Source organism: Mustela erminea, chromosome 4, assembly GCF_009829155.1.
Source record: "Mustela erminea isolate mMusErm1 chromosome 4, mMusErm1.Pri, whole genome shotgun sequence".
Lineage (NCBI taxonomy): Eukaryota > Metazoa > Chordata > Mammalia > Carnivora > Mustelidae > Mustela > Mustela erminea.
Window position 1 is genome coordinate 70,692,837 of NC_045617.1, and position 24,704 is coordinate 70,717,540.

The 24,704-nt window shown below is 38.2% G+C and overlaps 1 protein-coding gene across 6 annotated transcripts in view; it reads left to right on the forward strand.

Moving 5' to 3' along the window:
* The window catches only part of SAMD3 (sterile alpha motif domain containing 3), a 56,727-nt gene extending 32,936 nt beyond the window's left edge, over positions 1 to 23,791 (forward strand). For 5 of the 6 annotated variants that reach the window (XM_032339536.1, XM_032339534.1, XM_032339537.1 and 2 more), the window contains 4 exons: positions 17,059 to 17,259; positions 22,070 to 22,241; positions 22,970 to 23,052; positions 23,279 to 23,790. In XM_032339536.1, coding sequence (XP_032195427.1) covers positions 17,059 to 17,259; positions 22,070 to 22,241; positions 22,970 to 23,052; positions 23,279 to 23,563 — 741 coding nt within the window. In that variant the 3' untranslated portion in view covers positions 23,564 to 23,790. Of the gene's footprint in view, positions 1 to 17,058; positions 17,260 to 22,069; positions 22,242 to 22,969; positions 23,053 to 23,278 lie in introns of all 6 variants that reach the window. The other variant, XM_032339538.1, reaches the window with a different exon arrangement.
* The last annotated feature ends 913 nt before the right edge of the window (positions 23,792 to 24,704 follow it).

A 24,704-nucleotide genomic window follows, 5' to 3' on the forward strand; every position in this document is an offset into this window, starting at 1 on the left:
CATAATTATGTCATACATGAACTGGTTTTCTCAAGAAGTCTGACTTTCCATATACAAAAATGGAGTTCCTTTATATATAAAGTCTTACAAATTCAGTTTTCCTTCCTTTTCTATGATGCGTGGCTCACCAAAATTCATTAGAAAGAATGAATGTAAGCTCGGTAGATTAAGAATTGTCCCTAGCACTAGAACTCAAAGGAATGTTCGTAGGGTCAGAGATCACAGGGCCTAAAGGGCCTCGTTTTTGTTGACACATCATCACGGAACCAATTTGTACACATCCCTTCCACTTCCTTCCCAGCACCACCTCAGTTCTTCATGGAATGACACTCTTCATGGCTCTTCCCTTCTCCTCTCCTCCCCAAGACCCCCTGACAAGCCCGAATATTCAGATGAATCCCACTAAGATTCATGCAGGGGCTTTTGCTACAAAAACACATCCCTATTTTTCCCCCTCCCCGCAAAACACAGAGAACTGAATGTACCAGAGTCTGAGATGAGTTAAGTTGCCATAGAATTTAGTTTTGACCTTACCAGCTGGGGCAACAAGAGATGATAGAGTGTCCATTGTTCACACCTGAAGAGACAGTGTTTTTTTCTGGCAAACACCTCTAATCAATGAAGATTTACTCGTCTCCTCCTTACAAGTGGAGTCACAGACTGCTGATTCTCTCAGAGACCGTAACATCTCTGTATGTGACCTCGTGTTCTCTAGAGCGAAACGCTTTAGAGTTGGGGAAAAGTTTATCCTAGAGTCTTACAGAAACAATGCGTTTCTGTACTTTGTACCCTGCATGGCAACAAGGCAAATGGTCAAACCCTAAGAAAATTGGAAAGACAAATCCATTGAATAGACTACTAACAGAATTTGACACGTCACATGAATTGCCTAAATGACTTCCCATCTCCGTTTTGAACTTCTGATAGCTCCTTTTCAGTGTCTTGAAGATTTCTCAAAATTAAAGACATTTTGAATTAAGATACTTCGGCAACGTTCATGTCTTTTAAACGTTCTTGGCCGGGCACAGTATTTCCACGATATAGAAAACCGTTATTTCATGTGCAGCAGGGATGGAAAATGCTGGTGGAGTCTAGAAGTCAGGAGTCAGGCTATGCCCTCAAAGGCAGGGAGGTGGGTTTGTATGAACTAGAGGAAGATTTTAGAAAGGAGTAGTAAGAGAGGGGAAGAAATTTTCTTTTGTTTTGTTTCGTTGCTGTTGTGTCTCTTTTGATTGTTGGGAACAATTTACCAAAGAACTGAAGGTAGATGTCTCAGTGGAGGAAGGAGTTTTTCTTAGCTCTGTCACATGGGCTTCTGCAGATAACGGAGACAGCAGCAGAATTTGTGTGGGTCTGAGCCTAGGACACAGATATTTTTTCACTAATTTTCCTCCTATCCAAGCTCCGGGCCAGTTCATAACTGCTAAACCTACACTATGAAACCCAAAGCATCTGCAACGCCAAAGCATCCACCTGTGAGTTTTAAATCTACCTGGGTTCCTCATATTCTGTTGTAAAAAGACTCACCAACATGTTATGTGGATGGCTATGCTGGTCAGAATCCCAGACTTTGTTTCCAGGCCAAGTCTCCCAAATACTGGGCATTTCATGGTGTTTCAGAATCTTTTTCCAGGGATGCCTGGGTGGCTCAGTTGGTTAAGTGACTGCCTTCAGCTCAGGTCATGATCAGGAGTCCCGGGACTGAGTCCTACATTGAGCTCCCTGCTTGGCGGAGAGCCTGCTTCTCTCTCTCTCTCTGCCCGCTGCTCTGCCTACTTGTGCTCTATCTCTCTGTGTCACTGTCAAATAAAAATAAATTTAAAAAATTGTTTTTCCGGGCACCTGGGTGGCTCAGTGGGTTAATGCCTCTGCATTTGGCTCAGGTCATGATCCCAGGATCCTGGGATCGAGTCTCTTGTCAGGCTGTCTGCTCAGTGGGGAACCTGCTTCCTCCTCTCTCTCTCTCTGCCTGCCTCTCTGCCTACTCGTGATCTCTGTCTGTCAAATAAATAAATAAAATCTTTTAAAAAAACATCTTTTTCCAACCTCATGACCTCATGTTACTGCTGTGTCTCGCAGCCCAACGCAGCAGCTGTGCTCCATAGCTCGTATGTGTCTGTCTTTTAGTTCTAGGTCTAAGCAGTTTGCAGCCCTGTGAATTGATAAATCTATTTCTTTTGTTTAATTCCCTTTGACAATATTTTGTCTTATGTCTAGAAACTGAGGTATAATTAGATTCTCAGAACAGTAGACTTAACTGAGTAATGTCCTAAGTTGCTGACATTATCCTGTTTAAGTGAAGATACTAGTTTTAAGAGCTTACAGGAATTATATAGAACTGCATAGCCATGTGATGGAATTTTACTTTGCAGTATTTTGTTGTGAAAAATCTGAGGTGCTAATTAAAGTTGAATGAGTCCCACTTCTTAATTCATGGCCTATCATGGTCGTTTTCCCATGTGAGGCCTGTTGCTATTCTCTTCTGTCTTTCTGTTCTCACCCCTATCAGTTCGTCCCTCACCTCTGCCCTTGAGCCACCATTCCAATGTATTCTGTACATATCTTTTAATCTGTAAGTGTTCTAGAATGTGTAAGTGTAAGTATAAGTGTTCTAGAATGTGTACTGTCATTTTGGGATACACACACACACACACACCCATATATATGACTTACTATAAATGGTATTTTATACTTCATTCCTGTTTCACTTTTCTCACTAACACCCTTTATGACTCATTCATATTAGTGTACTTCTAGTCCATGATTGCAATGAATTATAAAGTACTCCCGGCCCCAAGCCCTGCTCCTCCTGACTAGGAACTACAGCATAGAGAACACCATCATCCATGTCTGCTTCTGGACCTACCTATGTGTTACTGCTTTCGGTTGTCTACCCAGAAATGGAGCTCATGGGGTGGAGGGTGTGCATTTACTTACATTTGACTGATTAGTCTCCAGATGACTTTGTTTGTCTCATTCCCACAGTCATGCATCTTCCTGTATTCCTGCCAACCCTTGGCATTACCAGTCTTCTACATTTTGCCAAGTCTCTTAGGTAGCAAGTGTAATGTCATTCTTGTCATGATTTACATTTCCCTGGATAACTAATGAGTCTGAGAATCTCTTCACTATGTTCGTGAGCCTTTTGAGTTTCCTCTTTTAGAAAGCTCCCTCTTTAGATCCATTGCCCATTTTTTAATGAGTTGGCATCTTCTTTTTTTTTTTTTTGCTAATTTGAAGGAAGCAGTCCTTCCCATGCCCTAAGTCACACAAAGACATTCATTCTTCTACTCTTTGTTCTATTAAATATATTGTTTTCACTTTCATGTTTGGCTCTTTAAGTCATGTGGAGTCCATCTTTTCTGCTATTAAGTAGGGATCTCCTCAGAATGAGCCACTTTCTTAACCTCAGTTGCTAAAAATCCATCCTTCTCTCATAGATTTATGGTGACACTTATTGTATATTAAGTTCCCAAGTAGACGTGGGTATGTTCTGGGCACTGTCTCTTTGTCCCATTCGTCTCTCATTCTGTTTCTATGCCATTGCCACATTACATGATGACTTAGTGTTTATTGCTTAGTATCATGTCAGTGCTTAGTGTACAGACATTTTTTTGTTGCCTGTGGAAGATGGGCATGGTCAGGAAAGTTCCTTAGTAAAGCAGTTTCTGGGGAGATTCATCCTCAGTTTTCAGAATAAGGGGAAGGACAGGAGATCCTTCTCTCAGGAATCATCCCCTGGGACTCACAGAACTGAAGCTTAGGCTAGGGATGCCACATTCAAGTGGGAGGGTTGGACCAAAAGAAGGTTCTGGGGATCTGTCTGCACCAGAAGCATCAGGATAAGCTATGTCTTACTCATGTGGAAAACCTTCTGTGACATGACGGGGATACCCTGCTGGAGGAATCCTGCCCCTGTCTTCCTGGGGAGGAGGTGGTAGTGGCATCTGGTCTGCATGAGGCCCTGGGCCTGGATCCATACAAGGTCACAGCCTCATGCTCATCCTTCCTTGGAAGTCTCTTCACCAGAGGATGCTTAGGTGGTCTTCTTGAGCCTCTGCCAGATGCCCCATTTGAAACATCAGGATGTAAATACACTTTTGAAATGCTTAAATTCTTCTTTATCATTTTTTTGACTATTGCATGCATTTTTAAAATTTATTTATTTATTTTATTAACATATAATGTATTATTTGCTTCAGGGGTACAGGTCTGTAAATCATCCGTCTTACACAATTCACAACACTCACCACAGCACATACCCTCCCTAGTTTCCATAACCCAGCCATCCCATTCATTCCCCCACCCTCCTTCCCTCCAGCAACCTTCAGTTTGTTTCCTGAGATTAAGAGTCTCTTATGGTTTGGCTCCCTCTCCTGTCCCGTCTTGTTTCATTTTTCCCTCCCTTCCCCTACAACCCCCCTCCCACCCTGCCTCTCAATTTCCTCATGTGAGTGAGATCATGTGGTAATTGTCTTTCTCTGATTGACTGATTTTGCTTAGCATAGTACCCTCTAGTTCCATCCACGTTGTTACAAATGGCAAGATTTCATATTTTTGATGGCTGCATAGTACTCCATTGTATGTATCTACCATATCTTCTTTATCCATTCATCTGTTGATGAACATCTAGGCTCTTTCCATAGTTTGGCTATTGTGGACATTGCTGCTATAAATATTGGGATGCATGGGCCCCTTTGTATCACTACATTTGTATCTTTAGGGTAAATGCCCAGTAGTATAATTGCTAGGTTGTAGGGTAGCTCTATTTTCAAGTTTTTGAGGAATCTCCATACTGTTTTCCAGAGTGGCTTTCCCAGCTTGCATTCCCACCAACAGTGTAGGAGGGTTCCCTTCTTGGCATCCTCGCCAACACCTGTCAGTTCCCGACTTGTAAATTTTAGCCATTCTGACTGGTGTGAGGTGGTATCTCACTGTGGTTTTGATTTGTATTTCCCTGATGCTGAGTGATGTGGAGCACTTTTTCATGTGTCTGTTGGCCATTTGCACATCTTTGGAGAAATGTCTGTTTATGTCTTCTGCCCATTTCTTGATTGGATTATTTGTTCCTTGGGTGTTGAGCTTGGTAAGTTCCTTATAGATTTTGGATACTACCCTTATATGATACGTCATTTGCAAATATCGTCTCCTGTTCTTCAGTTGTCTTTTGGTTTTGTTGACTGTTTCTTTGGCGTGCAAAAAGCTTTTTATCTTGATTGTATGCATTTTCTTTTAAGTTATTGAGGTTTCCTTCACCCAGCAGAACCCTCAACCTATTATCATCAGCTTTTTGCTCATGGGATATAAACCACTTTGGTAAGAAGCTTTCTTCCAAAATTTTCTGAAAAAAAAATTGGCTTGACTTTTTCAGGTATCCAGTTCTTTACAGTTATGACTGATCTTTTCATTTACCTTGAAAAGATCCTCCTCTGTCTTTATGAGGTAGATTAACTCTAAATTGGATATTTGGTGAAAATGTATTCTGTTTTCTTGAAGCAGTACAGAAAGTTTCTACAGGAGCTTTGAAGTTTCTACAGGAGCTTTGGCTTCTTTCTAATTTGTTTTTTCGAATTGCAATGAGGTTCTCTCAGTCGAGAGACTTTTAATATGATCTTTAAGTGCATAGGTTGTTTTATCACTTAATTTGACTTACGTTTAGTTTCTTTTTAAGAGTTTTCAACAAATGACTTAATTCCTTTTTTTAATAAATGACTTAATCTTTAAATCAATTTCTTCAAAACTGCCTTTAATACCATCTTCTCAGAGGTCTTCTTTTAATGATGTATTTGTTATATCCAGTTCGGTGTCCCTACAATCCATTTTGTCTTCTCCAGAAATAACAGTTGTTCTAGTCTTCTAGTTCCTTATTTATCATCTGCTTAGAGGTTCTGTTCTTTATTGAAAGTGGGGTATTCAAGTCTCCAACTACTATTATTATTGAACTGTCTCTTTCTCCTTTTAATTCTGTTTTTGCCACATGAGTTTTGGGACTCTGTTGTTAGGTGTATGTAAGTTGATATTATTATATCTTCTTGAGGGATTGGTTCTCTTTCATTATAAAATATTTTCCTTTGTCTCTAGGATAATGTTTTGTCTTAAAGTTTATTTAGTCTAATATTAGTATAGCCATTCTATCTCTCTTTTGGTTTCTGTTTGCATGCTATATCTTTGCCCATCTTTTTTTACCTTTAAACAATTTGGGTCTGAATCTAAAGTGTGTCTCCAGTAGACAGCATATATTTGGATCATTTGTATAATCTATTCTGCCAATTATTAAATATAGTTACTTATAAGTTAGAATTTATGTCTCCTTTCTTATTTGTTTTTTATTCACTTTTTGTTAGTTTATTCTTTAATTATTGTCTTCTTTTGTGTGTTTTTCTTTTGTATTTTCTAGTATACTAATTCAATATCCCTTATTGTTTCTTTTAGTATATATACATTTTTAGTTATTCCCTTAGTGGTTACCCTGAGAATTAGAATTAATATCTTAATTTTTAAAGATCTAGCTTGGATTAATATCAATTTAATTACAATAGAATACAAAACCTTCATCCCTATATAACTCTATCCCTTTCCCCTTTTGTGCTGTTATTGTCACATAAATCACATTTTATATACTGTATGACCATCAACACAGATTTATAATTATTGCTTCATGCAACTGTCTTTAAAATATGATGGAAAAAAGGTTACAAACAGAAAATACATTTATGCTGTCTTTTATATATACCTATGTAATGACCTATACCAGAACTTGAATTTTTCATGTGGATTTGAGTCACAGTCAGATGTCCTTCTATCTATTTGCGAGTGACCAAGTATCTCAGTTTTTATTTATTTGGGAATGTCTTAATTGCTCTTTCATATTTGAAAAGTGTTTTGCTGAATATAGAATTCATTTTGTTCATTGTTCTCTGGCTTGAGAATTGGGTATTCTGATATCTCAGCTAAATGGTTTTGGCTGCAGTAGACGGACAGCCTTGTCTAAAACTGGTCTAAATTATAAGGAGAAGTTTGCTCTCGTATTACAAGAAACTTAGGGGTAGAGGACTGAGAACATTATAGCTCCTCACCAATTTAACCATCTTGTTTCCTTATGACAATCAGTAGGATTGTTACTTCTCCATTATCTTGAAGTTAGATGTGGCCTTGAGACTGACTTTACCCAGGAAATGTGAGCAGAAGTGCCATGTACGTTGGTCATCCAGTGTGCAACACCCCATCTTCCCCCGTTCTTTATCAGTGATGCCAAACAACATTGCAGGTGGTGGAGTCAGGTCCCTGGGTGAGGAGGATGAGGACCTGGGCCCCAAGATGGGCACGTCACATGAGCTGCAAATAAACTTTCATTGCTCTAAGGTTTGGGGGTTGTCAGGTACAGAAGCATAATTTTGCCTATTCTGAGTGACACCAGGGGATCCCAGTATAGTATTTCAGGCTTTGGATCCACACCTCAGTTATTCTCTTTGTGTTGGCTCCATGAAGTTACAGAGGCATTTTTGAGGGTCTCGCTGATCCTACCATCCTTAGCCCAGGGATTTCATAGTCTGTATCTTTGTTCTTTATCTGGATTGGGGAGCTCTAGGAAAAGTATTACCATATATGATAATCAAAATGCTTACATCAGAGAGAAACTTTATTTTGCTTTATGTAAAAAATACCTAGTTTTCATTTTTTCAGCTAATCCATTTGGAGATTCTTTCTAGTTCTCAGGATGGAGATCATATCCATTGTAACCTTAGTTAAGGACATTTCTCAGAGTCTGAAACATGGCAGAAACAAAACTAATACCTTGTCCCATCTGATGTGAACTATCCTATCAGACATGTGACAGTCTCTTTCAAGAGATTAACTTGTGTTTTTTAAAAAAAAAACAACAATAAAAATCTCTACCTAATGTCCAGGACAGTGATGCAGGCATTCAGTAAACCTTAAAGATTGTTCTTATATTCCCAAAACCTCCAAACATTTGCTAAGTAAATAGATAAATCTGCCAGGTGCTAAATTACTAAGCTGACTTAGTAATTGATTCATTTCTATCTTACAACATTTTCTTTTCCTTAGTAATATAATTCATTTCTTAAAACATTTTCTTTTCCTCCTTATTGGGTATCCTGTACTTCCTAACTTTGAAAGTCATGCAGTAGTCTTGTGTGTTAACTTTCCTTTGCTTAGAAGTGAAATGGAATCAAAAGTTATGCAAAAACTGCTGAAAGGCCAAATGCTTAAGAATATCTTGTAGGTTTCTTTGGATTTCTTTAATGGCATTTACTGTTAGCTTCTTACTGCACCTGACACATAATGATTTATTGAATAAATACTAATCATTTTTATAGGCTTTTGAACAGCTGTTTCTCTCATGGTGCAGAACTGAGCACAACAGCAAAAGTTGAAGAAAAATGTTGAGTTAATTGCATTCGGGATATAATGCAATGACTGCCATCAGCAGGGGGCCCATGCGCTGATGCTGTGAAGTTTTACAAGTCAGCTGTGCTCTTAGAACCCTGGGCCAAGTGGCTGCCATTTCCCTGATGACTGACTGAGCCACACACCTGAATGCTAAGCAAAGAGACTTTTCAAGTTACATAGAGGAACATTATTTCCACAGTCCTTACGATGACTGTGGAATTGAAAACCGGGATGATTGGAAAGTGATATGTAGAAAACCCTAGTCCCTAACATAGCACTGCCCAGCAGAAATAGAAGACGGACCACATGTGTAATTTGAAATTCTCCTGTAGCCACATTAAAAAAAAATAAAGAAAAGTAAAAAGAAGCAGGTGAATTATTATATTAGTATGTTTTATGTAACCCAGTATATCCATAAAATTATCACTTCAACATTCAGTCATTATGAAAAATTGTTAATGAGGTGTTTTATTTTTATTTTTATTTTTTGGTATACTAAGTCTTTGAAAGTCTGCATTTTCAAAGCCTACATCTCAGTTGGGACTAGCCACAGTTCAGTGTCCAGTTGCCTCCTGTGGCCACCAGACTAGGTGACTCCAAGAAACACTGACACTCTCTTGGAAATACTGTAGTTGGCTGGGACCATGACCAGTTATCTGTTGAGGATGTTCAGAGCTCCAGACCCTGAATCTTAGATTCAGGACCTTTCCATCTGGCCTTTAAAGTAGATTTTTAAGGATATACATATAAGAATTATTAAATTGACACAACTAGACACCTTCTTTGTAAACTTATTCAGATTGTAGGATGCCGAGCAACATTGTGTTCAATAAAAAAAGTCAGGGTGAGTTTTTATTCATCTCTGTGTGGGAATTAGTTATAACTATTTTGAACCATGCTGTGTCTTACTCTATCAAAAGCAGTCTCAATTTTCTGTTCAGATCTCACTTAGAAAGAGTGTCCTCCTTATTTCTCTCTCTCTCTCTTTTTTTTAAGATTTTATTTATTTATTTGACAGGCAGAGATCACAAGTAGGCAGAGAGGCAGGCAGAGAGAGAGAGAGAGAAGCAGGCTTCCTGCTGAGCAGAGAGCCTAATGCGGGGCTTGATCCCAGGACCCTGAGATCATGACCTGAGCTGAAGGCAGAGGCTTTAACCCACTGAGCCACCCAGGCACCCTGCCTCCTTATTTCTGTTCCAGCCGTGGGCTTAATGACTGTGCTCTCTGCTACTCTACCCAGATCCCCCAGAGCTGCAGGGCATGGTGCTGTAGGAGCCGAGGGCCCACTCTCTGTTACCAGCACTCGTGTGGTCAAGGAGGTGTGGCCTAAGCTCATTACCCATTTTGGATCCAACTGAAATTAATGTTCTTGTTCATTTATTCTGATTCCTTTGAAGTCACAGATCCTACAGATGACTCCTACACTGCCCTTCATCGTGTCTATTCATTGGGATTCCTTGGCTAGGTGTGATCTGTTCCCTGCTTCACGGTTTCTTCTTTCCATTACTTCTTGAGCACGTTTCCCTCCTCCACCCCCACCCCCGCCCCACCATCTTTACTGCCGAGACAGACATGTAGCAGCCAACTCTGCTGCTGCTCTGTAAGATTCAGGCTTCTCTCATCCCCTGGTTCCCTCTTGTCAATGTGTATTGCTAAGGAAACCAGCCTGTGGGAACAAGGCCATCCATTGTTTTGGAGAAGTCAGGGTTACACTAAGACCGGAAGCCCTGCACCTGGCCATCTCCATGCTTGAGAAAGTCACTTCCCCTTTGAAAGTCTCAAATTGCTCATCAGTAAAGTGAGAAGCATAGGCCAGACATTGTCCAAGTTCCTTCTGGCTCTAACAATACATGAATCATTAAAAGGTGAGAATTTGAAATTCTGAAGCAGCCTGCTATTCCTTTGAATACAGTACTTCAATCTAAGATAGGATTTTCTTACATTATGATGGTCCAATCAGGTAGAAGCTTTCCAGAAACTCTGCTTTCTATGACATATCATGAATTGGGTGGGGGTGTTAGGGGAAGCCATTCTTTATGTGTATACTTATCTATAAATGTCAATAGTACCAATTTTAGAACTCCCACTACAGTACAATAAAATGAAAGCTGTTTATAATGACAAACATTCCCTTTTCTTTTTAAAAATTAAGATTTTCCTTTTTATTGAAAAACTACTCATTATATACATTTGAGACTTACAGAAGAATCCTATATGTATAATTTATAAGACAAAGGAAACACCATGAGCCTCACATTCAGCTTTAAAATTGGAACACTGTCCATACCTTTCAGCCTGCCCATGTTTCACTGCCCTGTACTCTGAATTTTAGTTTTCTCATTCACCTGTTTTTGAAACATGAATTTGCCACATGTGTGAGGTGACTTATTTAGTTTTGCTTGTTTTTGTGGCTCATGTGATGATACACAGTATGTCATCAATGACTTTTTTTCTCACTCAATATATTGACTCTGGGATTCATCCAGGCTCAGTTCAGTTGTGTTATTCATTCATTTTTATATTGGCTTAAAATCTACTGTGACAGGAAAACAGAGTTTATTTGGATATTCTTTTATTGGCAGACATTTGCCTGGTTTCCAGTTTTTGCCTCTGTGAGCTATGCTGCTGTGATCGTTCCTTTTTTGTATATATCTTGGTGTATATGCGCAAGTTCTTTCCAAGGGTGTATGTGTAGGAGTGGAATTGCTGGCACATATTCAACTGTATTAGACAATGCCAATTGTTCTCCTGGTCGCTACAGACATTTAAACTCACTGAACTGAGTTTAAACTGCCACACCCCCAAGTAAGATACCATTTTGATCAGATATCAAGATAACTCCCTCCCACCTCAAGTAAGATACCGATAGGTTGGGAATAAAATGTTACTTGTTCCTATTTTCATTTTAATCACTTATGAGCTTTATCATCTTTCATATTTATGAAATACTCAAGTTTTCCTCTCTGTAAAATGCCCAGTCATGTCTTTTACCTATTTTTCTGAGGTTGCCCCTTTTTCTTATTTACCTGTAAGAATTCTTTATATATTCTGTATGCTACTCCACCAGTTTTATCATTGTAAGTATCTTCTAGTTCGTGCCTTTCCTTTTGAATTTCTTTATGAAAGCTGTTGACTGAAAGTTTGTAATTTCAATGTAGTTAGATTTATTAGTCATTTCTCTTATGACTAGTACTTTTAGGAACCCCTCTCCTATATATATATATTTAAATTTAAGTTCTGCCTTAACATTTAAGTACTTAAGCCATGTGTAATTTACTTTTGTATAAGGTGTGTGGTATAGATCTGTTTTCTTCTTTCCCATATGGCTAGACAGTTTTCTGTACCTTTTATAAAACAGTCCTCTTTCCCAGGCATTTGTGTTGTCATCCCTGTTCTTTCCAGAGATCTGTGCCTAGACGCTCCGCCATGTTGCCCTAGTAATGTCATCTATCCCCGCATGTTATCTATTCCCTATTTACATATTACATAATTCTAAACGTCTTGATAGTATAGTTTCCAGTCTCTATCACTAACTAATGGTTATTTTTTTAAGAGTGCCTTGGTTATTCTGGGCTTTTTAATCTTTCATGTGAATTTCAGAATCATCTTGTTGAATTCTTAAAACATTAATTTTTGGTTTTTGATAGATTTTAGATTTTGATAAAAATATTATTGAAGATTTTGATAAAAATATTATTGAATCTAGATCTCCATTTGAAGGAAGGCGATACTTCCTTACAATACTGAGTTTTTCTAACAGTGAATATGGTAGATCTATTAATTTGTCTCATTAGTATTTTCTAATAATTTTATAATTTTCTCCATAAAGGACCTACATATCTATTATTAGTTGTATTCCCAGGTGCTTTTTACTTTTTGTTGCAACTGTAAAAATTTACATATTCTGTTTGTTAAAAAATTTTTAATATTTATCTTACATTCAGTTGTTTGTAAAACTCTCTTCCTAACTCTAATAAATTATATGTACATCATTTTGAGTTTTCTCTTAAATAATAGATCACATCAACTATGAAAGAGGATAGTTCGTTTCTATCTTTCCAATATCCATGCCTTTTGTTTCTCTTATCTTACTACTCTGGGTAAGATCTCTAGTAAAAGGCTGAATAAGAGTAAAGCAGAGCAGCATTGTCTTGTTTCTGATTTTAAGGAAAATTCTTTTAAAATTTCAACATTAAAAATGTTAGTTCTAAGTTTCTGGCAGATACCTTTATAAGTTTCAAAAATTCCTCTTTTTATTTTGATGAACATTTTTTCCTTTAATTTTAAAGGGATGTTGAATTTTATACATATTTTTTCAAGTTAAATTTTATACATATTTTTTCCTGCATTATTTCAAATGTGGTCATTTAAAAAACACTTTGGTTACTGCAGTGTATGATATTTACACATATTTAGATAATCCAGGTTAATTACAGAACTGTTCATATGTCAAAATTCTCAAAAGCTATGTAGTTTTGTTTCTATTACAGTGACCTTAAAATTCAGATTTCAGGGGTGCCTACGTGGCTCAGTCCGTTGAGTGTCCAACTCTTGATTTTGGCTTAGGTCATGAAATTGGGGTTGTGGGATCAAGTCCTGCATTGGGCTCCCAAGTTCAGCGGGGAGTCTGTTTCCCTTTCTCTCTCTGTTTTTCCCTCTCTGCCTATTTCCTCTGCTCATGCTCTCTAAAATAAAAAATGTTTTAAAAAAATTCAGATTTCAGTATGAAAGGTATGTGAAATGTAATGGGTAAATCAATCATATTTCCCTTTATTTACTATAGCTCCTTTAGTAATGTCAGACCATTGTTGCGTTTCCGGGATAAGCTTAAGTTAGTTGTTCTTTGTTCTCAATATTTATAATTTTGTTCATGAATGAGATTGACTTGTAATTTTCCTCTTAAAGTGTTCTTTCAGGTTTGGGGAGTCTTAGAATAGGTTGGAATCCTTCATAGAATTCCTTTTTCCCCCCACCTTCCTGACCCCGACATCCTTATACAATTTGCATAAATTTGGAACACTCTCTTTTGAAAGTTTAGTAGAATTTGTCTATAAAACTTCCAGGACTTGGCATATTCCTTGTGGAAAAACTTATTTTCTATTTATATTTATGTAAGATTATAGGGTTTTATTAGTCTGTTGGTAAGTTATCCTTTTCTAGAGATTTGATCACTTGGTCTGTTTTGCTAGTCATCCTACGTTCATAGAAAGTGGATCTACCTGAAGCTCTCTTATGTTCTTGAAAAGCCCTTTTGTAGGAACATTTTAGGCCTATTTTTTTTCATTTTTTTATAAATGACATCTGCTTATATTCTGGTCAACTAAACAGTTTGCCAATTTGTTAACTCAAGTGCAGTTCTGCTGAGTATCCCCTGAACAATTTTTCTTTCTTTCCTTCTTCTTTCTTTTTCTCTTTCTTTCTTTCTTGTGGCAGGAGAAAGTTTGTTGTTTGTTTATTTATTGTTTTAAAATATTTTATTTACTTTTTAATTTTTTTTAAGATTTTATTTACTTATTTGAGAAAAAGGGAAAGCACAAGTAGGGTGAGAGACAGAGGGAGAAGCAGACTCCCCACTGAGCAGGAAGCCTGACATGGGACTCAATCACAGGACTCCAGGATCATGACCTGAGCTGAAGCCAGATACCCAACTGACTGAGCCACCCAGGTGCCCCTTAAATATTTTACTTAAATTCTAGTTAGTTAATATACAGTGCAATATTAGTTTCAGGAGTAGAATTCATTGATTCCTCACTTACATACAACAGCCAGTGCTCCTCCTAAGTGCCCTCCTTAATACCATCACCCATCTAGCCCATCCTCCACCCACCTCCTTCCATCAACCCTCAGTTTATCTCCACCATTAAGAGTCTCTTTTATGGTTTGCCTCTCTCTCTTCTTTTCCCCCTCCCTTGTGTTCATCTGTTTCTTAACTTTCACATGAGTGAAATCATATAGTATTTGTCTTTCTGTTTATGACTTATTTCACTTAACATGACACACTCTAGCTTCACTCATGTCTTTGCAGATGGTAAGATTTTCAAAAAGATTTTTTTTAACTGAGTAATATTCACATATATATTCCCATTTATATTTATATATACACAGACACACAGACACACACACACACCACCACCACCACCACCACCACCACATCATCATCTTTAACCATTCATTTGTCAATGGATATTTGGGCTCTTTCCATAGTCTGGCTATTGTTGATAATGCTGCTGTAAACAACATTGTGCATATATCTCTTCGAATCTGTATTTTTGTATCCTTTAGATAAATACCTGGTGGTGCAATTGCTACATTGTAGGGTAGCTCTACTTTTAACTTTTTGGGACTCCCCCATACTGTTTTCCAGAGTGGCTGCATCAGTTTGCATTCCCACCAACAGTTAAGAGGGTTCCCCTTTTCTCCAAATTCTCACCAACACCTGTTTTTTCTAGTGGTGTTAATTTTGGCCATTCTGACAGGTGTGAGGTAGCATTTCATCCTGGTTTCGATTTGTATTTCCTTGATGATGAGTGAGGTTGAGCATCTTTTTATGTGTCAGTTAGCCATTTGGATGTCTTCTTTGGAAAAGTTTCTATTCATGTCTTCTGCCCATTTCTAAACTGGGTTATTTGTTTTGGGGATGTTGAGTTTGGTAAGTTCTTTATAGATTTTGGATACTAGCCCTTAATGATATGTCATTTGCAAATATCTTCTCCCACTTCATAAGTTGCCTTTTAGTTTTGTTGTTTCCTTCACGGTGCAGAAATTTTTATTTTGATGAAATAGCAATAGTTCACTTTTGCTTGTGTTTTCCCTTGATTCCAGGGACATGTCTAGTAAGAAGTTGGTATGACAGAGGTCAAAGTTGCTATGGAAGGTCATAAGCTACCTATGTTGTCCTCTTGGATTTTGATAGTTTCCTGTATCATGTTTAGGTCTTTGACCCATTTTGAATTGTTTTTGTGTATGGTGTAAGAAGGTGGTCCAGTTTCTTTCTTCTGCATCTTGCTGTCCAGTTTTCCCAACATCCATTTGTTGAAGGACTGTTTTGTTGTTGTTGTGGTGGTTTTTCCCATTGGATATTCTTTCCCACTTTGTCAAAGATTAGTAGACTATGTACTTGTGGGTCCATTTCTGGGATTTCTATTCTGTTCCATTGATCTGTTTGTCTGTTTTTGTGCCAGTACTATACTGTCTTGATGACTACAACTTTGTAATATAGCTTGAAGTCCAGAATCATGATGCCTCCAGTTCTGCTTTTCTTTTTTAGGATTGTGTAAGCTATTCAGGGTCTTAAAATTTTAGGATTATTTGTTCTAGTTCTGCAAAAAATGCTGGTGGTATTTTGATAAGGATTGCATTAAATGTGTAGATCACTTTGGGTAGTACAAACATTTTATTTATTTATTTATTTATAATACTTTATTTATTTATTTGAGAGAGAATGAGTAAGAGAGCATGAGAGAGGAGAAGATCAGAGGGAGAAGCAGACTCCCCAAGGACCTGGGAGCCCGATGCAGAACTCAATCCTGGAAGTCCGGGATCATGACCTGAGCCGAAGGCAGTTGCTCAACCAACTGAGCCACTTAAGCACCCTTGGGTAGTACAAACATTTTAACAATGTTAGTTCTTCCAACCTATGAGCATGGACTGTTTTTCCATTTCTTTGTGTCCTCCCCAATTTCCTTTATACGTGTTCTAAGGTTTCAGAGCACAGAATTTTTACCTCTTTGATTAGGTTTATTCCTAGGTATCTTATTGTTCTTGGTGCAGTTGTGAATGGTATCGATTCCCTGATTTCTTTTTCTGCTGCTTCATTATCAGTATATAGAAATGCAACAGATTACTGTATGTTGATTTTATATCCTGCAACTTTGTTGAATTCATATATTAGTTTTAGCAATATTTTGGTGGAGTCTTTCAGATTTTCTGCATAGAGTATCATGTCATCTGCAAATAGTGAAAGTTTTTAATTCTTCTTTGACAGTTTGGATGTTTTTTATTTCTTTTTGTTTTCTGATTGCTCCTCAACAAAGTTTTCTAGAAACACTTGCTTTTTTGGCTACTCAAACTGATCATCTTGGATTTTTAATATGCTAGGTATTTCCTAGTCATCCACCCCACCCAATGTACTCAAATTTATAGTAAATATAATTGACGGTTTGATGACTCAGTGTTACAAAATACCCACTGTTATTATTTTGAATTTGGATTTTATGGCATAGTGGTGCAGTTATAAAAAGGCATTTAAAAAGGAAAAATACAAACAGTAGCAATAACAAAACCTTAATTTAAAACCTTTTTATCTCTTTTAATATTTAAATGAGGAGAAATAAAAAACATTCCTGTTAAGTGTGAACCTTGTAGATAATCTAGGTTTCTACTAAAAGGGTTTGTAGAATATGAAGTAACTCTTACATCTGTTAAGAGAACAGACTGTAAGTAATGATAATAAGTAATGAACTATCTGATTTGCTAAAGACTATCCATTTGTTACCCACAGTCAAGGCTAAGTGTAATCACACGTGGTAACCCTCACCTTAGGAGTCCATTACAAGTGCAATAACAGACTATGATTCAAGTTCTCACGAAGTGTTAAACTGCCACTTGAAAGATGAAACATATTGATATTTCGAAAATATTTTGCAGGAAGAAACTGTTTGCTTAGATTCTGAGACAGATGAACATATTAACTGGTTCCAGCAGGAATATATGAAAACAGAAAGGAACTGGAAAGAAATTGATAAGAGGATGAGTCAGACTTTGGAAATAAGAAGAAAGTTGATTGGCAGCAGAACACCTCTGAAGGACGTTCTTAAAATGTTTCCTTTCCTGAAGTGCCCTTATCAGGTATCTTTATTTGCTTATAATATTCTCTAATTTTAATGTCCAAATGGATTTTTTTTCTTTTCTTTTGGAGTATAACAGCACTATGTAGCAAATGGTGGGTGTGAATCTCAGTAGGGTGTGTAGACTCCACAGGCTGTAACTGGGATCATTTGGTAAGAATTTCTGGAAGCATATTCTAATAACATACACTGCCTGCCTTCAGATTTAAAGATTTCCCTGTCATTGAACATACTGGGGAGGCTGGACGGACCACTACTTAGGGGTGTTTTGACAGTGTGAAACATTTTCCCTTTGCATACATTTAGACAATCAAGATAGTTTACTAAGGAGCTGTTAGTCTGCAGCATTACTCAAAATCTATTTCCTTTATGATCCCAAATAACTTTATAAAGTGGAATATATGAATTTAACAAATAAATCAAGTACCCTTCCATTTAGTTTACTTACAGGGGCCTTTAAATGGTCCTATCACAATCTTAGTGTAAATGTTAGCTGAGTACGTAATGAAAGATTCACTGAAGTTTTTACCTGGGAACACATTTCATGGAAGAATTCTGTGGGTGCAATCAACTATTTTGAAAATAAAAGTTATCCATGCTATTTTTCCTCCACAAAATGAAAAAGAACTTGCCTGCATATTTTATTTTCATAATCATGCCTATAGCAAACATCTGAGTGCTTACTACATAGGGGGCGTATTTTCGGTGCTTTACACAGATTATTTTATCTGTTTGTCTCTCAGCAACACTACCTTAGTTATTGGTTGTTTTCTCTTCATCTTTGGGTTGCTACCAAGAGTAATAGCCAGGAGGCTTTGGCTATTTCAAGAGTACACCAGATTGACACACTTAACAATATATTGTTTTAAAGCCAAACCTTGTCAAACTGACAGCCCATAAACTCTGTAAGTGTAAGGAGCATATTTTAAACATGTTAGTAGTTCTCCAAGTGCCTTGCAGAATATTGTGCGTGCAATACAAATGAAATATTGATTTTTTTTTTTTTTTTGGAATGCTGAATGAGTTAGTGAATGGTGGGTGTCTTTGTCTGGACTGCTGTAACAAAAATATCATGGACTGGGTGGTTTATAAACAACAGAAATTTATTTCTCAATAGCTCTGGGGTTGGGGTAGTCCAAGATCAAGACACTGGCGGGTTTGGTGTCTGACAGTCTGCTTTCTGGTTCATGAACGGCACTCTCTAGCTCTCATTTCACCTGGCTGAAGGGGCAGCGTAGCTATCTGGAAACTTTTACAAAGGCAGGAATCCTATTTGTGAAGGTTCCACCCTCATAACCCGTCCCCTCTCAAAGGCCCCATGTCTTCATTCCATCACATTGAGCATTAGGTTTAACATATGAATTCTGGGGGGACATAAGCATTCAGCCCACAGCAGTTGGTGAGACTGTCTGGACACCGACGCTGCAGCCTTAGGAGGTCTTCATGGGCGTGTGGCCTGCACAGGTTTAGTGATTCAGAGAGATAAGCTAGGTTCAGCAGCCTTTCAAAGAATGGTAGATGAGAACGAATCTGAGTCCGGGCGGAGCAGGTTTTAGACCCAAGACTGGGTGTCTCGTGCTTTGTCTTAGGTCTCTTTTTTTCCCATTCCCTCAGGCATTTCACTCTTTATATCCAAAATATGGATTGGGATATGGTTTTTGTAATGACTGTGTTACTGAATGAATAAAGTTGTCTATCTGTTGTTTTAAACAAAAGAGTTGAACGTTTCCGCTTTCTTCAGGAAGTGCCTGTCTAGGCCTTAGCCAGCCAGCTGGGATTCACAATATTTATAAAACCCTTGTTGTGCTTCCTAAAATAAAAGCAAGCTCAACCTAACTTACAAACACCCAGCTAACAAACAATCCCTAGAGCAGGACAGCTGTCCCTGCTCCAAACTACTCCCACCACTTGTTGCTACTATCATTGTGAAACCCTGTGAGCCTAGGGAGCTTGTGCGCACAGGTGTGGCAGAAGAGAAGCAGCCAGCATGGGACATTGGACTGGAGAGTTTACATGGATCCTTCGTCATCACCTGCATTCATCACCCTCCTCCCCTCAAAACACATTCTTTGAACAGAAAATCAGAATGATATTTAGGAACAAAGATTTTAGCCCTAAGTATACTCATAGCTACAGAGGTGTTATTGCTCTATAATTTCTCACAGAACAAAGCCAGGATATATACCTTTGCATAGGTGTACATGTGTGCATGCACACACACACATACACACATACACACAAAATCTGTATCTGTTCATATATCCATATAGCCATGAGATTGCATTTATACCTTCAAGTCCAACCCAAACCAGAGGGCTTATTCTAATTGACTCCTTTTCCATACATTCTGATTCACTTTAACAGCACCCATTGGCACCCATTATCCTCAATGTATTTACTTATTTGTGTCACGTTCCTCAAACCTCATACAGCCAAACTCCTGGTCATGAATGATCAGCCACAGAAAAGCTCCTTTCTCCACACTCCATGTTTTGGCTCACAAGTTACTAATCTTAATCCTCTTTTTTTTCCTTGTTATTCAGAATAATTTCTATTGCTCTATCTTCAAGTTCATGAAACTTTTCTGTTTCCCACATGCATTTCCCTATTTGGTGATGTTTTCATTTCAGTAAATGTTATTTTCGAATTGAATTTCAGTTTGATTTTTTACATATATATGTATATATCCCATTTCTCTGCTGAGATGCCCCACAGTGATGATACATGGAATTCACTGGACTTACCATGTTCCCCACTATCCTCGATTAGTGGTCCACTGAAGGTTGCCTAATAAGAGAGCCACCATGCCTTTATGAGAATGTGCATTCCAGTTTTCTGGTAACTACTTTTGGACCTAGTCTTTGGGCAACTGATGATCTACCAAAATGTTCAAGAAATGATGAGACCCCATGGGTAGTATGTAACTCTTTTTTACAGAGTTTTAGGGAAAGAGATGAGTACTTTGATTCCTACCAGTGTGAGTGATGATGAATTGTCTTATAAAGCCACCCTTAAAAAAAAAAAAAAGTGGGGTGGGGCACCTGGGTGGCTCAGTGTCAAATAAATAAATAAAAATCTTTAAAAAAAAAGTGGGGAGAAAGGCAAGGGAAAGAAAGGCAAAAATGAACTGTTGGGACTTCATCAAGATAAAAAGGGTTTGCACAGCAAAGGGAAGTTGACAAAACCAAAAAACAACTGACAGAATGAGAGAAGATCTTTGCAAATGACATATCAGATAAAGGGCTAGTATCCAAAATCTATAAAGAACTTACCAAACTCAAGACCCAAGGAATAAATAATCCAATGAAGAAATGGGCAGAAGACACGAACAGACATTTCTCCAAAGATGTACAAATGGCCAATAGACACATGAATAAGTGCTCCGTATCACTCAGCATCAGGGAAATCAAAATAAAAACCACAGTGAAAGACCACCTCACTAGTCAGAATGACTAAAATTAACAAGTCAGGAAATGACAGATTTTGGCAAGGATGTGGAGAAAGGGGAACCCTCTTAGACTGTTGGTGGGAATGCATGCTGGTGCAGCCACTCTGGAAAACAGTAAGGAGTTTCCTCAAAAAGTTGAAAATAGAGTTCTTCTATGACCCAGCAATTGCACTACTGGGTATTTACCCCAAAGATACAAATGTAGTGATCTGAAGGGGCACGTGCACCCTAGTGTTTATAGTAGCAATGTCCACGAAAGCCAAACAATGGAAAGAGCCCAGATGTCCACTGAGAGATGAACAGATAAAGAAGATGTGGTATACACACACACACATATACACAGGAATATTATGCAGCCATTAAAAGTGAAATCTTGCCATTTGCAATGACATGGATGGAACTAGAGGGGATAATGCTTAGCGAAATAAGTCAGTCAGTGAAAGACAATTATCACATGATTTCACTGATATGTGGAATTTAAGAAACAAAACAGGAGCACCGGGGAAGAAAGGAAAAATAAAACAAGATGAAAACAGAGAAGGAGACAAACCATAAGAGACTCTTAATCGTAGGAAACAAACTGAGGGTTTCTGGAAGGAAGGGGCGTGGGGGGATGGGGTAACTGGTGATGGACATTAGGAGGGCATGTGACGTAATGAACACTGGGTGTAAGACTGATGAATCACAGACCTGTACCACTGAAACCAATAATACATTATATGTAATTAATTGAATTTAACATTTAAAAATGTTTAATTAAAAAAACAGTGGGGAGGCTCCAGTGTGGTAGAATTATCGGACGGGGAGAAATTGGGCAGTGGCAGGAAAAGGTGGTTTTGAGTAAAGGGGTTCCCATACATGTAAACTGGTTTTGCTTTTACTTTGTAATCATATTGCCTATACCTGTTTCTCATCGCTTACTTTTGTCTCTAAAGCTCTCCTCTTTCGAACACTATGGTTAGGTATTTTTAAAATTTTGCTTCCTAAGATCTAACAGTTTTCTTATTTTGCTCTTGTTGCACACCACCTAAAGAAATACAAGGTCCTAGAATCTTAGCTGGAAGCCGAATAGCCAAAATACACATATATCGTTGAACCCCCATTTAGTTGAGTCTGTGCAAAGTTTTAATTCTATGGGTATAGAAGTTTGCTATGTCCATTATTTATCTTATTTATCCTATTCATTTCAGATTTTCTTCCCCTCCTCTGTCTTTTTAAATCTTTACTCCTCCACTAAAGCTACTCAGATACCTTGTATACATTTTAAACTAGCATTCAAAGCTTAATATAAGCCTAAAGAGTTATTTACTCCTTACATTCTATACATTAGCTTTTCTTGTGACCTTTTTCTTCTTTTTCCTAGATGTTCAGAGAATTCCAACTTCTTACGAGAACAGATATTTATAAGAAAATAAAGCACATTTTGGAATCCTATTCAGAAAATATACTGACTTCTTTTTCAGTGATGGACAATCCAATCAATATTGCATTGCAAGAAAAAATGAAACAGCACAGAGATGAAGAAATGTTGAAACGTTAGTAAACTTGGGTCTCGGGCAATCTGGTCTCAGTTACCTGGATAATTTGGGATAATTAGAAAAGCTCTGTTTTAGAAATAAGTAATTCAGTGAAACAACATGCAGGATGAAAAAAATTCTCAAATAGGGCAAGTTGAGGTACAGAATTGAAAGTACACTTGAGGGGCACCTGGGTGGCTCAGTGGGTTAAGCTGCTGCCTTCGGCTCGGGTCATGATCTCAGGGTCCTGGAATCGAGCCCCGCATCAGGCTCTCTGCTCAGCAGGGAGCCTGCTTCTCTCTCTCTCTCTCTGCCTGCCTCTCTGCCTACTTGTGATCTCTCTCTGTCAAATAAATAGATAAATTAAGTGAAATCTTAAAAAAAAAAAAAAGAAAGTATACTTGATCCTGTAAAATTATATTTAGGGGAACTAGTTAGCTGTTAGTGTCATAATACACATCATGAGGTAAAGCATGCTAAAATCTTCCTGGCTGATGGACAGAGAGTACAGGGCTCTTATCTTCTGGCCATGACTTGGAGGGCAGAACACGAGATCCGGTTTTTATTAGATGGCAGTGTTGGTTAAATAGTTGTGAAACACTGATGCAATAAAGCTGGTTTATTCTCTGTAGAAGGAAATGACTAAACAAACAAACAAACAAAAATCCATGTTTAAAAACTGGCTTTTGCTTATAGTTGGCAAAACCTTATTTTCACTTGGACTTTAAGCACATTTGTTTTGGCAGATCTGAAGATGACAGCCACATGTTTGCTTCTACCAGATGTTTTCGGGGATGATCCCAGCCTTTTTGTCATTGTGAATGAGAAGGTATGCAGTATGTCAGTGATCACTGGGTTTGACGTTTCACATCTTCATATGATAATTTATTTGAAAACAGGGTGGTGGTCTCTTTTGAAGTACAGTTTCATATTTACAAATATGCTGCACTACGACAAGTTCATTTACTGTAATATCATGGTTAAATTGAGGCACGTTTTATTATTTAGCTATTATCCACATCACAGAGTGTTGAGTCTATTATCTATTATTTCAGGTGCAAGTTTCCACACCCGTGTTAGAAGTCAAGAACCCTTTCAATGTCGATGTCTGCGAATTTTCTTTGTATTTAGAAAAAGAGAAGCTAACAAAGGTAGATGACTGTATTACGGCCTTGGCTGCCCTCATTGCTGCCTTCCATGTATTTGGAGTTGAGTGTCCAAGAAGACTGTCCCAAACCCTCAACTTCCTAGAGACGCTGATTTTTGATATGCACAGTCCGGGTTTTCCTTCTATGAAAGAAAAGGAAAAGGAAGTAGGATTTCAACATCCAGTCACTTAATGGTGTGCCAAATATTGCATCAGAATTAATCTCTGGGACATCTAAAATTTTATTAAAAAAATTGTTTTGACTTAGCGTTATAGTAGAGGTAGGTATTAGAAAACTGTCTTGTCTCAAAGATGCAAATGAATTTCAGTACCTTCTATCTTTATGCTTAGATACTGAAAATTCTTTGTGAAGTTCTGTAATAAAATACTATGTTAAAGAGCTGTTGGAGTTCTAAGAAATTCAATGATCCAAGCTACACTTTTTAAAAAAAAATATTTATTTATTTTTTTTGAGCGAGAGTGCACACGTATACAAGTAGGAGGGGCAGAGGGAGAAGGAAAAATAATCTCAAGCAGACTCTGCACTGAGTGTGGAGCCCAATGCAGGGCTTGATCTCATCACCCTGAGATCCCAAGCTAAGCCAAAATCTAGAGATGGGCACTTAACTGACTGTGTTACCTAGGTGCCCCAAGAGCTATATTTTCTAGGGTGCTTTAGCTTTAGAAAGACCCTCCACTTCAGATAACTCAAGTCCTTTGATAAGGGTAATCACACCTCACACTTGGCCCAATATGTGCACCCTCGGAAGACTCGATACCCAGGAGCTATACATTTGTGTCCTGTGGGCTGCCTCTTTGGTCTGAATATGGCTTGGAAACATTTTGGTCTTGAACATTTTAAGAAGATGCACATACTCCCCAGTTCTTTTTCCTCCAGCTGACCTGCCTGATCCCAGGCATTTTGGTTTCCTTCAATCACATTTGTTGAGAACAAAGGCTGCTTCATTCCTGAGGTCTCCTCACTGCTAGCTGATCTCGCTGGCCCAGGTTTTGATCTCCTGTGACCTGTGTAGTCTTCCACTGCTTCCCTCCCTTGACACACAGTGATGGCCCCGTTCTTGTCTCATATCATTCTACTTTTCCCTGGCTTTGACGTCAGGTGTTGGTGTGAGCCCTGGCTGCTGTTTGGATTTGTTAGATCTGTAATATGGACCTGGTTTTCCCCTCCCAGAGCCTTCCGGGCACCAGTTTCTAGCGTTTGGCTTGTCCCCTTCCTAGACTTGCTCTGTTGCCTATCTCTGAAGTCCAGGTCCTGATGGCCTCATCCACCCAGCTCAGAATCCCATGCTGTCATTCCATTTGTTCTGTTCCTA